Raw genomic sequence first — 17,346 nt, 5'->3', positions numbered from 1 at the left:
GTTACTGGGGTCACTGGTCACTAGTTACTGGGGTCACTAGTTACTGGGGTCACTGGTTACTGGGGTCACTGGTCACTGGGGTCACTGGTCACTAGTTACTGGGGTCACTGGTCACTGGGGTCACTGGTCACTGGTTACTAGGGTCACTAGTTACTGGGGTCACTAGTTACTGGGGTTACTGGTCACTGGGGTCACTGGTCACTAGTAACTGGGGTCACTAGTTACTGGGGTCACTGGTCACTGGGGTCACTAGTTACTGGGGTCACTGGTTACTGGGGTCACTGGTTACTGGGGTCACTGGTCACTGGTTACTAGGGTCACTAGTTATTGGGGTCACTAGTTACTGGGGTCACTGGTCACTGGTTACTAGGGTCACTAGATACTGGGGTCACTAGTTACTGGGGTCACTGGTTACTGGGGTCACTGGTTGCTGGTTACTGGGGTCACTGTTTACTAAGGTCACTGGTTACTAGGGTCACTAGTTACTGGGGTCACTAGTTACTGGGGTCACTGGTCACTGGGGTCACTGGTCACTAGTAACTGGGGTCACTAGTTACTGGGGTCACTAGTTACTGGGGTCACGGGTCACTAGTTACTGGGGTCACTGGTTACTGGGGTCACTGGTTACTGGGGTCACTGGTTACTGGGGTCACTGGTCACTGGTTACTAGGGTCACTAGTTACTGGGGTCACTAGTTACTAGGGTCACTGGTCACTGGTTACTAGGGTCACTAGATACTGGGGTCACTAGTTACTGGGATCACTGGTTACTGGGGTCACTGGTTACTGGGGTCACTGGTCACTGGTTACTAGGGTCACTAGTTACTGGGGTCACTAGTTACTGGGGTCACTAGTTACTGGGGTCACTGTTTACTAAGGTCACTGGTTACTAGGGTCACTAGTAACTGGGGTCACTAGTTACTGGGGTCACTGGTCACTGGGGTCACTGGTCACTAGTAACTGGGGTCACTAGTTACTGGGGTCACTGGTCACAGGGGTCACTGGTCACTGGGGTCACTGGTCACTAGTAACTGGGGTCACTAGTTACTGGGGTCACTGGTCACTAGTAACTGGGGTCACTGGTCACTGGGGTCACTGGTCACTAGTTACTGGGGTCACTAGTTACTGGGGTCACTGGTTACTGGGGTCACTGGTTACTGGGGTCACTGGTCACTGGTTACTAGGGTCACTAGTTACTGGGGTCACTAGTTACTGGGGTCACTGGTCACTGGTTACTAGGGTCACTAGATACTGGGGTCACTGGTTACTGGGGTCACTGGTTACTAGGGTCACTAGTTACTGGGGTCACTAGTTACTGGGGTCACTGGTCACTGGTTACTAGGGTCACTAGATACTGGGGTCACTAGTTACTGGGGTCACTGGTCACTAGTTACTGGGGTCACTGGTTACTGGGGTCACTGGTCACTAGGGTCACTAGTTACTGGGGTCACTAGTTACTGGGGTCACTGGTCACTGGTTACTAGGGTCACTAGATACTGGGGTCACTAGTTACTGGGGTCACTGGGGTCACTGGTCACTAGTTACTGGGGTCACTGGTTACTGGGGTCACTGGTTACTGGGGTCACTGGTCACTAGGGTCACTAGTTACTGGGGTCACTGGTTACTGGGTCACTGGTTACTGGGGTCACTGGTCACTGGTTACTAGGGTCACTAGTTACTGGGGTCACTAGTTACTGGGGTCACTGTTTACTAAGGTCACTAGTTACTGAGGTCACTAGTTAGTGGGGTCACTGGTCACTGGTTACTAGGGTCACTGGTTACTGGGGTCACTGGTTACTGGGGTCACTGGTTACTAAGGTCACTGGTTACTAGGGTCACTAGTTACTGGGGTCACTAGTTACTGGGGTCACTGGTCACTGGGGTCACTGGTCACTAGTAACTGGGGTCACTAGTTACTGGGGTCACTGGTCACTGGGGTCACTGGTCACTAGTTACTGGGGTCACTAGTTACTGGGGTCACTGGTTACTGGGGTCACTGGTCACTGGTTACTAGGGTCACTAATTACTGGGGTCACTGGTCACTGGTTACTAGGGTCACTAGATACTGGGGTCACTGGTTACTGGGGTCACTGGTTACTAGGGTCACTAGTTACTGGGGTCACTAGTTACTGGGGTCACTGGTCACTGGTTACTAGGGTCACTAGATACTGGGGTCACTAGTTACTGGGGTCACTGGTCACTGGGGTCACTGGTCACTAGTTACTGGGGTCACTGGTTACTGGGGTCACTGGTCACTAGGGTCACTAGTTACTGGGGTCACTAGTTACTGGGGTCACTGGTCACTGGTTACTAGGGTCACTAGATACTGGGGTCACTAGTTACTGGGGTCACTGGTCACTAGTTACTGGGGTCACTGGTTACTGGGGTCACTGGTTACTGGGGTCACTGGTCACTAGGGTCACTTTTTACTGGGGTCACTGGTTACTGGGTCACTGGTTACTGGGGTCACTGGTCACTGGTTACTAGGGTCACTAGTTACTGGGGTCACTGTTTACTAAGGTCACTAGTTACTGAGGTCACTAGTTACTGGGGTCACTGGTTACTAGGGTCACTGGTTACTGGGGTCACTGGTTACTAAGGTCACTGGTTACTAGGGTCACTAGTTACTGGGGTCACTAGTTACTGGGGTCACTGGTCACTGGGGTCACTGGTCACTAGTAACTGGGGTCACTAGTTACTGGGGTCACTGGTCACTGGGGTCACTGGTCACTAGTAACTGGGGTCACTAGTTACTGGGGTCACTAGTTACTGGGGTCACTGGTCACTGGGGTCACTGGTCACTAGTTACTGGGGTCACTAGTTACTGGGGTCACTGGTTACTGGGGTCACTGGTTACTGGGGTCACTGGTCACTAGGGTCACTAATTACTGGGGTCACTAGTTACTGGGGTCACTGGTCACTGGTTACTAGGGTCACTAGATACTGGGGTCACTGGTTACTGGGGTCACTGGTTACTAGGGTCACTAGTTACTGGGGTCACTAGTTACTGGGGTCACTGGTCACTGGTTACTAGGGTCACTAGATACTGGGGTCACTAGTTACTGGGGTCACTGGTCACTGGGGTCACTGGTCACTAGTTACTGGGGTCACTGGTTACTGGGGTCACTGGTTACTGGGGTCACTGGTTACTGGGGTCACTGGTCACTAGGGTCACTAGTTACTGGGGTCACTGGTTACTGGGTCACTGGTTACTGGGGTCACTGGTCACTGGTTACTAGGGTCACTAGTTACTGGGGTCACTGGTTACTGGGGTCACTGTTTACTAAGGTCTCTAGTTACTGAGGTCACTAGTTACTGGGGTCACTGGTCCCTGGTTACTAGGGTCACTGGTTACTGGGGTCACTGGTTACTGGGGTCACTGGTTACTAAGGTCACTGGTTACTAGGGTCACTAGTTACTGGGGTCACTAGTTACTGGGGTCACTGGTTACTGGGGTCAATGGTTACTGGGGTCACTGTTTACTGGGGTCACTAGTTACTGGGGTCACTAGTTACTGGGGTCACTGGTTACTTGGGTCACTGGTTACTGGGGTCACTGGTTACTGGGGTCACTGTTTACTAAGGTCACTGGTTACTAGGGTCACTAGTTACTGGGGTCACTAGTTACTTGGGTCACTGGTTACTGGGGTCACTGGTTACTCGGGTCACTGGTTACTTGGGTCACTGGTTACTTGGGTCACTGGGGTCACTGGTTACTGGGGTCACTGGTCACTGGTTACTAGGGTCACTAGTTACTTGGGTCACTGGTGACTGGGGTCACTGGTTACTGGGGTCACTGGTTACTAGGGTCACTAGTTACTGGGGTCACTGGTTACTAGGGTCACTAGTTACTTGGGTCACTGGTGACTGGGGTCACTGGTTACTGGGGTCACTGGTTACTGGGGTCACTGGTTACTAGGGTCACTGGTCACTAGGGTCACTAGTTACTGGGGTCACTAGTTACTGGGGTCACTGGTCACTGGTTACTAGGGTCACTAGATACTGGGGTCACTGGTCACTAGTTACTGGGGTCACTGGTTACTGGGGTCACTGGTTACTGGGGTCACTGGTCACTAGGGTCACTAGTTACTGGGGTCACTGGTTACTGGGTCACTGGTTACTGGGGTCACTGGTCACTGGTTACTAGGGTCACTAGTTACTGGGGTCACTGTTTACTAAGGTCACTAGTTACTGAGGTCACTAGTTACTGGGGTCACTGGTTACTAGGGTCACTGGTTACTGGGGACACTGGTTACTAAGGTCACTGGTTACTAGGGTCACTAGTTACTGGGGTCACTAGTTACTGGGGTCACTGGTCACTGGGGTCACTAGTTACTGGGGTCACTGGTCACTGGGGTCACTGGTCACTAGTAACTGGGGTCACTAGTTACTGGGGTCACTAGTTACTGGGGTCACTGGTCACTGGGGTCACTGGGGTCACTGGTCACTAGTAACTGGGGTCACTAGTTACTGGGGTCACTAGTTACTGGGGTCACTGGTCACTGGGGTCACTGGTCACTAGTTACTGGGGTCACTGGTCACTGGGGTCACTGGTTACTGGGGTCACTGGTTACTGGGGTCACTGGTCACTAGGGTCACTAATTACTGGGGTCACTAGTTACTGGGGTCACTGGTCACTGGTTACTAGGGTCACTAGATACTGGGGTCACTGGTTACTGGGGTCACTGGTTACTAGGGTCACTAGTTACTGGGGTCACTAGTTACTGGGGTCACTGGTCACTGGTTACTAGGGTCACTAGATACTGGGGTCACTAGTTACTGGGGTCACTGGTCACTGGGGTCACTGGTCACTAGTTACTGGGGTCACTGGTTACTGGGGTCACTGGTTACTGGGGTCACTGGTCACTAGGGTCACTAGTTACTGGGGTCACTGGTTACTGGGTCACTGGTTACTGGGGTCACTGGTCACTGGTTACTAGGGTCACTAGTTACTGGGGTCACTGGTTACTGGGGTCACTGTTTACTAAGGTCTCTAGTTACTGAGGTCACTAGTTACTGGGGTCACTGGTCCCTGGTTACTAGGGTCACTGGTTACTGGGGTCACTGGTTACTGGGGTCACTGGTTACTAAGGTCACTGGTTACTAGGGTCACTAGTTACTGGGGTCACTAGTTACTGGGGTCACTGGTTACTGGGGTCAATGGTTACTGGGGTCACTGTTTACTGGGGTCACTAGTTACTGGGGTCACTAGTTACTGGGGTCACTGGTTACTTGGGTCACTGGTTACTGGGGTCACTGGTTACTGGGGTCACTGTTTACTAAGGTCACTGGTTACTAGGGTCACTAGTTACTGGGGTCACTAGTTACTTGGGTCACTGGTTACTGGGGTCACTGGTTACTCGGGTCACTGGTTACTTGGGTCACTGGTTACTTGGGTCACTGGGGTCACTGGTTACTGGGGTCACTGGTTACTAGGGTCACTAGTTACTTGGGTCACTGGTGACTGGGGTCACTGGTTACTGGGGTCACTGGTTACTAGGGTCACTAGTTACTGGGGTCACTGGTTACTAGGGTCACTAGTTACTTGGGTCACTGGTGACTGGGGTCACTGGTTACTGGGGTCACTGGTTACTGGGTCACTGGTTACTGGGGTCACTGGTTACTAGGGTCACTAGTTACTGGGGTCACTGGTTACTGGGGTCACTAGTTACTGGGGTCACTGGTTACTGGGGTCACTGGTTACTGGGGTCACTGGTTACTAAGGTCACTGGTTACTAGGGTCACTAGTTACTGGGGTCACTAGTTACTTGGGTCACTGGTTACTGGGGTCACTGGTTACTCGGGTCACTGGTTACTTGGGTCACTGGTTACTTGGGTCACTGGGGTCACTGGTTACTGGGGTCACTGGTCACTGGTTACTAGGGTCACTAGTTACTTGGGTCACTGGTGACTGGGGTCACTGGTTACTGGGGTCACTGGTTACTAGGGTCACTAGTTACTGGGGTCACTGGTTACTAGGGTCACTAGTTACTTGGGTCACTGGTGACTGGGGTCACTGGTTACTGGGGTCACTGGTTACTGGGGTCACTGGTTACTAGGGTCACTAGTTACTGGGGTCACTGGTTACTGGGGTCACTAGTTACTGGGGTCACTGGTTACTGGGGTCACTGGTTACTGGGGTCACTAGTTACTGGGGTCACTGGTTACTGGGGTCACTGGTTACTGGGGTCACTGGTTACTAGGGTCACTAGTTACTGGGGTCACTGGTTACTGGGGTCACTGGTTACTGGGGTCACTGGTTACTGGGGTCACTGGTTACTGGGGTCACTGGTTACTGGGGTCACTAGTTACTGGGGTCACTGGTTACTGGGGTCACTGGTTACTGGGGTCACTGGTTACTGGTTACTAGTCACTTTGGTCACTGTTTACTCGTGTCACTCACCTGTAGGACAGAGGAGGGAGTTGTGACTGACCATCTGAGGTGTTCCCTCGGCCTTGGAGGAGAAAGACACTGGTTCACTCATTTATGCAGTGAGGTTGGCAAAATGCTGATGTTAATTCTAATGCTAATGTTAATATTAAGGCTAATGTTAATATTAAGGCTAATGTTAATATTAAGGCTAATACCCATGCTAATACTGATACTAATTATAATGCTAATGTTGATGCTAATACTGATGCAAATGCTAATGTTACTGCTAATGCTGATGCTAATGCTAATGTTAATGCTAATACTGATGCTAATGCTAATACTGATGCTATTGCTATTGTTAATGGTAATACTGAATGCTAATTCTCATGGTAATGTTGTTAATGCTAATTGTCATGCTAATGTTGATGCTAATACTAATACTAATGTTAATGCTAATATTGATACAAATGCTATTGTTAATGCTAATACTGATGCTAATGCTAATATTGATGCTAATGCTAACCTCCACCAGCAGGGTGCGGATGATGGTGTACACTCCGCCCACATTAATGCTAATACTGATACGAATGCTAATTGTAATACTAATGTTATTGCTAATAGTGATGCTCATAATTATGCTAATGCTAATATTACTATTTATGCTAATGCTAACACTGATGCTAATCTAAATGTTGATGCTAATATTGATGCTATTGCTAGTGCTAACCTCCACCAGCAGGGTGCGGATGACGGTGTCCACTCGGCCCACATCGGGGACAGTTGCCACCTCGTTTCCACACAGAGTGTCAGTGTTCAGGGCCTCAGCTCTGACCTTAAAGCTCACCTTACCTGTAGACACAGAGCAGGGCCCACTATTGATCATTGATCATTGATCACACAAACACATCTTTGTTTACTTCATTAATCCCTGATTTTCTCCTTCTCCTTCCCTTTCACTGAGCACAGATCAGCTCCTGGGGGAGAGCTTTCCCTTCGTTTCATCACAGACACCACATGACTGTTAGTGCGAGAGATTGTCAGCATTTCACTGACAAGGGGAGGGGAGGGAGGGGGGGGGGAGCTGATAGAGGCTGATAAAAACAATGTGTTTCACTCTGTCACAGCCTTTAATGAGCTGCATTAAAGGCTGCAGATGGATGAAGGATGGATGAAGGATGGATGAACTAAGGAAGGAAGGATGAAGGAAGTGATTCCTACTGAACAAACATCATGATTCTGTAATCCTGCAGAAACACACACACACTAACATGACGTTGGTAAAATAGATTATTTGTATTTTAGTCATTTCTGTCTCATTAAAATCTACTTTATATCACATTCCTTTTGATTTAACGTGTTTGTAAAGTTACTGATTGTTTTTCTTTAATGTCCAGGATTAATAAAATAAAATAAGATCAGAGTCACAATAATAAGAAATCTACAACTCAACTTAAAATATGACATTAGAAGAACGATGGTGTAAAGTTCAGAAACAGGAAATGACAAAGATGATTGATTGATTATGTTACATTAAAACAGTACCCAGAACTGCTGGTGTTACGATCCATGAGAAGGTTCTGCTCTCCTCTGCACACAGACAGATGGTGTAGATACAGCCCTCACACGTCCTGGAGGTGAACTGATCAGAGTCTGACAGGTCCACCTTCACCTGGGGCCACAGGAGAGAAGGTCACGTTCCTCTAAGGTTCCTCAGAGGTTCCCCCAAGTTTCCTCCAAGGTTCCTCCAAGAATTCCTCAGAGGTTTCTCAGAGGTTCCCCTAAGTTTCCTCTAAGGTTCCTCTAAGGTTCCTCCAAGAATTCCTCAGAGGTTCCCCCAAGTTTCCTCCAAGGTTCCTCAGAGGTTCTTTAAAGGTTCCTCAAAGGTTCGTCAAAGGTTCCTCCTAAGCTTGTGGAGCTCCTACTCACCATGATGCATTTGGAAAGGTAGTTGAAGACCGTGGCCCTCAGAGTGAACACCTCCCCTCGGACCACAGAGTAGGGCAGGGTGAGGCTGATGAAGAACGGTTGGAAGACAGTGAGGCCAGCATTTGGCGCTACACCAAACCCAGCAGAGGAGACGCAGAAGGCTCCAGCCGCCCATTTAGTGATGGTGTCTGGAACCTTCTTCTCCACACTCACAGAGCCTCCATCTCTGCACACAGAAGGTCACACAACAATCAGGGAACCACATGGTTCAGAACCAGAACAGGATCCATAGAAAAAGATCCAGAAGGTCCAGAAAGGAAAGATGGATCTGAATGAAGTGAGTAAAGCCACACCCACATCTTTAGATGATGATGATCGCTCAGAAGCTGAAGAATCAAAGTCATTATATCTACTTTTAAAGTCCTTTTATATGTGGCATGTCCATTATGGAGCTTCCAGCCAATCAGCATTCACCTATCTCATCAGGCTAACACTCCCATAGAGAGTTTATGGTGGAAGAACATCTCACTTTAGTTCCTCTGATGTTATTTTAAAGAACATGAGTAGAGGAACGTTAATGTTACGGTTCAGACGTTCACGCACCAGGGCAGAAGAAACACGACTTTGAAAATGTTGGTGAGCTGAGTTTTTGGACGCCACTAACATATCCATGCATGACTTCAGCTTAAAACAGGAAGTCTACGCTACCATGGCAACCATAGGATGACTTTAAGTCATAAAACAAAGCTGTATGTTCACTGATCAAAGAACATGTTTCCAATCATGAGTAAAAAGCAAATGTCACTAATCTCTTGGATAAAAACCATATATTGTTCAGCACTGGCCTCAGTACAAACTAGTTCTGTTGCCTTTGGTTATTTTTGGTTGCACTGGGGACGAGACAGGGTTGTTGTTCATTTGTTGAACCTTTAGATTTTTCCTTAAGAACAGATGATGGGGTCAAGACAAGATGAAATACATAAGGTGTCTCTCTATGCAGATGACTTTAATATATTTATCTATTCAGTGGCTTCCAATTGTCATTGATATACTAGAATCATACAGTAAAATATATCATCACTGAGAGGCTTAGGACGGATTCACAGCTCCTCTATTTGTATTAGACTCAACAGAGCTGCCAAGCCTCACGCTTTGAGTGTGACAGTCACTTGACATTTTTCACGCTTATATTTCCCCATTCCATACTCTATTTAATTTTTAAATGATAATGAACTTTGGTCCTCACAGCTTGCTGTAGCTCTAGTAACTGATTGACTGACAGAGATAACCAATCCCAGACCAATCCATGTCTCCTTGTGCCTAAATCTAACCAACCACAGCAGACATTACACAATAATAAACCAATCAGAAGCAACGTAAGGCGGGTCTTGACGAGCTGGTCTCCAACAACACCTCACACAACACGCACCGAGTCGTCGACATGCTTTCAGAAAGAAAGTGTTTCTAGAGAACAGACCCCATCTGAGATGGTGTGTAGCTGCCCAATTGTGTTCACTGTTTATATTGCTGTGTGTGTGTGTGTGTGTGTAACTCTCTGTCTGCTGCAGCTAACGGGGCTGTTTCCACATTCTTAAAGAGACAGAAAATTACTTACTTTAAAAACTACTTTCAACAACTCAGAGCTGCCCTGAAAAAAGCAATACATTCACATTCTATGCTAATGTTAGCTCTGCATGTTTATGATGTAAATTAGCTCAGGTTACTTTGAGACATTGTTGTGAAATAGTGAATCATTGAAAAGTATTTTTGAGATTATTTCTCGTGTTAGGGTTAACAATTCCATTGTTTTTGTGGGTGTGTTTATTTAGCATTAGGAATCCCTGTTCTCTGCTTTCTTTGGTTATTCTGTTTTAAAACCAAATCAAAATAACAAATAAACAGTGTGGTTATTTTGTTTTTCTGATTTAAAACCAAAACAGAAATACAGAAAATGTTTTTAAAAATGTATTTAGTTTTTTAGTATTATTATTATTTTTTTAACGTGTTCTATTTGTGTGATATTTATGGTGAAATTAGAACTAGAACTGAAGTCCACTACACCTGGTTTCCCTCCCCAGGTCCTGGACCAGGTCTCCTCACATAATAAGAGGATTAATTTCATCAGTCTGTGGATGTTTTAGTAAAAAGCTGCTCACGCTGTAGTTTTGTTTCACGGTGTTACGATCTAAATAGTATCTAAATAAACTACACTGACTATTGACACACGGAAGTTGATCATTAGAAACGAGGGGCACCAGTAGATTTATTACACCACCTCTGGTTCCACACATGTGGATATTTTACGTAACATCCATTTTTTGGTTTTGATTTATTTATGTGTTAATAATGTTTTAATTCACCAGTAATGTGACTTATGCGTTGCTTCTTTTTATGTCCGGACTGGGAGCAAAACTTCGCCCAGTCACCAGATTATCTGGATACTATTTGGACCATAACACTGTTTGGTAAAGGTGTCAGATATTCACAGATTCAGCATCAATAACTCTTTAACGAAACATCATCCACTCATAAATAACACATCTACCATCAGTGTGAGGTGGACAACATGATCATTTTTAATAAACACAGCAGAATAAAAGTCTCTCTGTGTGGTGAGATTAAAACATGAAGCTGTCGCCCTGGTTTCCCTTAAATATCCAAATATCACACAAACAAAACCAGATTTTATTTTAAAACAGAAAAATGCTGCTTCTTTGGTTTTTGGTTTTTCTGTTTCTATTTTTAAATTAATAAACCAAAGAAAAAAACAACACGTTTTTTGAATTTTCAAAATGAAAGGTACACGGATTCATTAGGTTGTCGTTAAATGCTCATTTACTATTATTTACCTTCTTTCTTTCACCCCTGCTGCACACATAAAGCTGAACACCCTAATGCTAATGCTACATGTCATAAAGTGCTATTCAATAGTAATATTTACATATATGTACTGTGTGTGACAAACAAACCTCAGGTATCCTTCACTGTCAGGCTAACGTCGTCGTTAACATGTTTAGCATGTTTGTTTACATTATAGAAATATGAATGGAGTTTTTCTTAATGCCCCCCATTTAATACGGCCTGGCGCCGACTCTGTCACTTGTGTTCATTTCTGGGATTCTTCCCCCTCAAATCACTGTTTCCAATTTACAAGGTATATATATATATACAGTATGTATATATAATAATGTATATATAGGAGAGCCATTCTTCTTCTGTGGTAATCAGATTAACTCCCATTGTTCAACAGCTGATAAAGGAAATGCTCTCTGTGCTATATGAGGTGATCTAATCCCTTTTTTTGACTATGTTAACAATCTGAGTCTATTCTGAAGCTAATATTAATATCTACACAATTAAAGAGTTACATTTATTTATTTGTATTTATTTATATGGTATTTGTTTTCTTTCTTCCTTATTTATTGATATTTATTTTAATATTTTGACTTGAGTTGTCCATAATGTATATTGACTATATGACTTGTGATAATAAGGAGTGTTTACCCCACAGACACCAGGTCCCAGATCCACGTCTCTGGAAAGAAGCTCCTGATACTTTCCTTCTTGGTGTCGTCTTGTTTTCTCATGACTTGACCCATTCCTTCTGGCATCATGTTGGCCATGGGCATCATGGGACTGTCCACAACATCTGGAACACACACACACACACACACACACACAGTGACTAGCTGATCTCTAACAGTAGATCCATCCTCTGATCAGATCACATACCATCAGTCATTGCATAATCGATGACACAGTTCTGAGGCTTCTTCACGTCAGAGTTTGTCACCAGTTTGATTCCGATCTCCTACAAAGAACAAACATAAGGAAGTCCGACACAAACATCAGCTGTAAACAACGTTAGGACGAGAGGAAGTGGAGTTTCTGTGTTCATTAGGTCATTAGGAAAATAAGAGACAATCATCCAAAAACAAAGTAAAACACTGGAGTAATGTTTCAATGCATTAGCTCTCCTACTTTAAAGACGCTGTAAACGTCATCTTTTTGTTCTGGTCTTCCGAAGAAGAACGAGCGCTTGGCTCGAGCAGGAGCCGGATCCTCCAGGATGGGATCAATCTCTGGTAGAGGCCTCGGCTCAGGCCAGGGGAAACAGGGGTACGGCTCAAAGTCGTCCACGTCGTAGGAATATCCTGACAGCTTCTGGAAAGGCAGCTGGCTGTACACCTGAAACACACACACACACACACACACACACACACACACACACACACACACACACACACACACACACACACACACACACACACACACACACACAGAGTTACATTTCATTTCAGCACCAGCTCATCATCTGGATTCTACAACAAAAAAGGAGTAAAATCTGCCGCCGTTGACAGCAGACAGTGTGCTGTGGTATCTGCAGTCATCACGCTACAGCTGAGTTAAGGAACATCATGTCCCAACGTGTTTTATTCAAAAGTCCATTTCTGTCATTAATAATGCACTGACTCTTTCAGCCTTAAGCACTAACCAACCTTTTTTTTGCAGTTGTTCCAAAAACGATCTCGAGCAGAGGATGATATAGATAATATATCTCTACAGTACCTGAGGTAGATGTGGTCTACGTCTCTCTGGGTGAACTGAAACCTGCTTTCTGGTCCAGAACCCTAACTCTTACCTCTAGTTCCTATACTGACCCCAACCCTTACTCAGTGACGTACTGTGACCACTAGGGTAGTGTAGGCAGGGCGTTGCAAATCCAGAACATCAATGTCATCACCAATGACAATTCCATATGTTTCTGCTGACAAGTATTTATCATCTAACAAAATCAACATCATAAACACCATTAAAGAAACATAAACATTATTTAATATAGTCTCCATACTCTCCAACAACATGTATCTCATGACACGACAGCACATCTGTTGTTTGTGTTGGAAACACAGAAACAGAGAAAATGACAACAACAACAACTCAGAACATCCTCAGTGAGGAGCATCCACAAAGTCAATCCTTCCTTTTGTTCCATTCACTGTAGAAAATACCAACAATGTTCTGACCTTAGCTTTGCTGAAGGTCTGGTAGCTCAGGTGTTGGTCTCCATCTTTTAAAAGATGTTGTTTTTCATCAAAACAAAGTTTCTCTATCATCTCTAGCGCTGTCATCCTGACTGTAGTGTTATCCCGCCCACTAGCTAGAGAACGTAGCAGCAGCCATGCTGGATCAATTCACTAATGCACTGTGAACGTACGTATAGCATTTAGCATAGCATGGTTAAGTCCAAAGGCAGCGTAGAGAGCTGCCTTTGGACGTAAATGGTTTTCATCTTGGGGAACTGACTGAGCATGTGCAAACACATAAAAACACGCTATAGGAACAGAGGCAGAGCAGCAATGTGCTTTTGGAAGAGGGTGTGGCCTCCTCCTGGCTCCTCCTCCTGCCTTACAGTGGAGTGAGACTGTGCAGCGTCTCTGCCGTACCAGGAAATAGTGATGTTTAGTCATTTAGGCTATGAAACACACAAACACTTTCAAACTTATAGGTACTGTAGGATATTGGAATTGAAAAAACAAATTTATAACTATATTATCATTTAAACAAATAATCAAAATGTTAATTCACCCTTGGGTAGGCACTGCCTACCTTGCCTACACATCACTGCCCTTACCTCTAGTTCTCTATACTAATCCTAACCCGATTACGATTAAGTTATAAATATTTTTCATCGTCAGAAAGTCAATTACAATTACAGTTGTTCTCAATTACTAAAGTTCAATAACAATTAATCACAATTATTGAGCCTGAAATAAATAACCTAATAAAAGTTAACCTTCCTCTTGTGTTAGCTTTCTGTTAGCATCTCTAATGCTAACAGGTACTAAATCAGCTGTAAACTAATATCTATCATCTAATTTATTTCCTATCTATTGATTACCTTGTTAGGCCTCATAATCAATAAAAATATAGGTTTTAATATTTATGGTGTGGGCATCTGAGCCTTTTTTCTGTCACTGTACCCCCACATCTACCCTACTTCCGGCAGCTGAGCTGACAGCAGCAAAAGAGCAGAGCGGAGCTCACAGAGGAATTTATTTACTAAACATGAACTTTTTCTTCTGAGAAATGATACGATACCTCAACATCAAACTCTATCATTTACCATCTGACTCTGGCTCTGAGGTAATCATCTACTGCTTTTTTATTTGCTGGCTCAACTGGAAAGCTAAGTAGCAAGCTAGCTAGCTACAAGTAGCAAGCTAACTAGCAGAAGAATGGCTCTTTCCACAACAGAATACAGCAGTCTCCTCCAAAAGATTACTGAACTGGAGACTACAGTGTGAGGAATACAAGTAAACATTGAGGTTAATGGACACTGTGGATATGATAATGATACGACTGTGCCGCTGTTTCTAAACAGCGGAGTGGATAAAGCTAACTCGCTACCAGCCCGTGCTAACAAAGCTATCAGGCCTAGGGAGGATCCTGTTCCCGTTGATAAGCCAACAGGTGTGAGTCCTCCCTGGAATACTCTGGGATCTAAGCCTAAGAAAAAGTCATATCCACTTCAAAGGCTAACGGGCCGAGCAAAGCGCCCTGATATCAATAATGAGACGGACTGGCCTGCACTGGCTTCGCAGACTGTAGCCTCAACATCAACTCCCTTGTCTGCCCAGGCACAAAAGTGGACATCTGCTAAAGGCAGGAGTATCACCAAGTCACAAACCCAGTTTCATGTAGAACTGGGTAATCGATTCGCCCCACTGCTGAATGACCTAGGATCTGCTCTAATGAGGTCAACACACAACCTTCTGGAACTGCGAAGACTGAAAGTGCTTCAGGAAAACAAAAGCGACATGGTAGGCCAAAGCAACAACCTCACACACTGATAGTGGGAGACGTTTCTGTTAAAGATGCTCAGAAGATGTTTAGCAGCAACGTGAAAGTGATCTGTTTACCTAATGACACAGTATCAGACCTGGCTGACAAAATCTTGCATATCGTTGCAGATTACCCACATTTGAAAAATGTTGTGATTCATTTTGGGTTAAATGATTTAGCCAAGGAGGAGTCTGAGGTGTTAAAGCTGGATTTCACCCATCTGCTAAAAACTGTGAGCTGTTTACAGCCTAAAGTGTTCATCAGTGGCCCGATACCTCCAGTCCGCAAAGGAGATCTGAAATTCTCAAGGATTTACTCTTTGAATAAATTTCTGTCTTCGGCTTGTGCTGCCCTTTCACTAAATTTTATAGAAAATTTTCCTATTTTTTGGGAACGTGGTCATCTTTTTAGAGCAGATGGACTGTGTCTAAACAAGGCTGGAGTAAAACTCTTCACATCCAACTTGTTTTACTTCACCAGTCACACTGCTATCAGTTCTGATAAAGACAGAGGACAACATGTACCATCGGAGAACAAAACAACAAGGAAAGAACATGGAGTCAATGAGCTTCCAGCAAGAAATAAAAATCACCAAAATGAAGAGGTCAACCCAACCCCCGCATCTCAGGACCCACCTGCTTCACCCCAAAATTCACCTACTTCCACCTCATCCAGCTTCTCTCCTACCCCTGCCTTCTTGGATTTAACTGCCCAGATGAACGAGCTGGTTCTGGCTGGCACAAGACTAACACCCCACCCTTTACCCCACCATGGTCAATCTGCACCACCCATCCCTCCTCGAAGATACCAGGCTCAGGATCACTCTTCTCCTCAGGCCAGATGTGTTCAACTTAGAGCGACACAGGCCTGATGTGTGCTGGGTCCAGACTGCAATAGCTCTATTTTTAGGAACAACCAGAAAAAGTCAGGGCCCTATGGAGTTAATGCAGCTTCTTTAATTCCTGTGGTGACAGGTAACACAGGTAAAATTGTGAAATTAAAGAAAAGCAAAAAGCTTTATAGAGATAAAAATTTGACTCCTATAACATGTCATCCAAAAAGTCCACCAGTGTCTCCAGTAAAGTCTTTAAAATTAGCTCTTCTTAATGTTAGATCTCTTGTTAACAAGTCACTAATAATTAATGATTTTATTTTGACACATCACTTGGACTTTTTATTTCTTAATGAAACATGGTTGAATGATGGTATCAGTAATACTATTCTCAATGAAAGTGCGCCACAAGACTTTATTTATTTAAATAAGTGTCGTACTTGCAGGAAAGGTGGTGGAGTTGCTGCCATTTTTAAATCAATATTTCAGTGCAAAGAAATAACATTTGGTGATTTTATCTCCTTTGAATATATGTCATTCTTACTGAAGGGTGATTCAAGAGTTCTGTTTTTAGTCATTTATAGACCCCCAAAATATTCTGGAGAATTCATGGATGAGTTTGCTGAACTGCTGTCAGTTGTATGCACTGAATACAACTTTTTAATAATAACAGGTGACTTAAATATTCATGTAGACAATAACATGGACAATACTTCCAAAGAACTGTATGCTTTAATGGATACTTTTGGTCTTACACAACATGTGACTGGTCCGACACACACTCAAGGTCACACTTTGGATCTGGTTATCTCTAAAGGTGTTGATATCTCTGCTGTTGATGTAAGAGACTTAGCTCTATCTGATCATTTCTGTGTCTTTTTTGACCTAGAGACTGTAACATCTGTTCACCCTAGTTATGTGTGTTTAAAGAAAAGGTACATAAATGATAACACAAGTGCACAGTTTATGGAAGCCATAGCAATGACACCAACATTGAGTGCTGAGACAGTTGATGATCTTCTGGATGAGTATAATAGAAACGTCTGTAATGTCATAGATGTGGTGGCTCCAATCAAAACTAAGAGAAAACCAAACACACAGAAAACACCTTGGAGGAGGACTGAGATAATGCAGAATTTGAAATCTGACTGTAGAAGAGCTGAGCGTAAATGGAGATCAACAAAACTCCAAATTCATCTAGAACTATACAAAATAAGTCTGCGAAAATTCAATGATGGCTTGTTCAAAGCAAGGCAGCAATACTTTTCTGAAATTATTGCCAAAAATGTCAACAACTCTCGCACGTTGTTTTCTGTAATTGAAAAGCTCACAACCCCCCCAGATCAGATAGCCCCTGAATTACTGTCAGCT

General features: G+C 44.5%; 1 protein-coding gene across 1 annotated transcript in view; it reads right to left on the bottom strand.

Moving 5' to 3' along the window:
• The window catches only part of LOC114474724 (alpha-2-macroglobulin), a 62,111-nt gene that overhangs the window by 26,490 nt on the left and 18,275 nt on the right, over positions 1 to 17,346 (bottom strand). Inside the window, exons 16-22 of the mRNA XM_028465204.1 lie at positions 12,279 to 12,485; positions 12,030 to 12,108; positions 11,802 to 11,946; positions 8,298 to 8,523; positions 7,914 to 8,040; positions 7,099 to 7,220; positions 6,402 to 6,453 (exon numbers count right to left, since the gene is read on the bottom strand). Of these exons, the coding sequence (XP_028321005.1) occupies positions 6,402 to 6,453; positions 7,099 to 7,220; positions 7,914 to 8,040; positions 8,298 to 8,523; positions 11,802 to 11,946; positions 12,030 to 12,108; positions 12,279 to 12,485 (958 nt within the window). The remainder of the gene's footprint in view (positions 1 to 6,401; positions 6,454 to 7,098; positions 7,221 to 7,913; positions 8,041 to 8,297; positions 8,524 to 11,801; positions 11,947 to 12,029; positions 12,109 to 12,278; positions 12,486 to 17,346) is intronic.

Source organism: Gouania willdenowi, chromosome 13, assembly GCF_900634775.1.
Source record: "Gouania willdenowi chromosome 13, fGouWil2.1, whole genome shotgun sequence".
In the NCBI taxonomy this organism is placed as follows: Eukaryota; Metazoa; Chordata; class Actinopteri; order Blenniiformes; family Gobiesocidae; genus Gouania; species Gouania willdenowi.
This window is presented reverse-complemented; position numbering and strand designations above follow the sequence as displayed.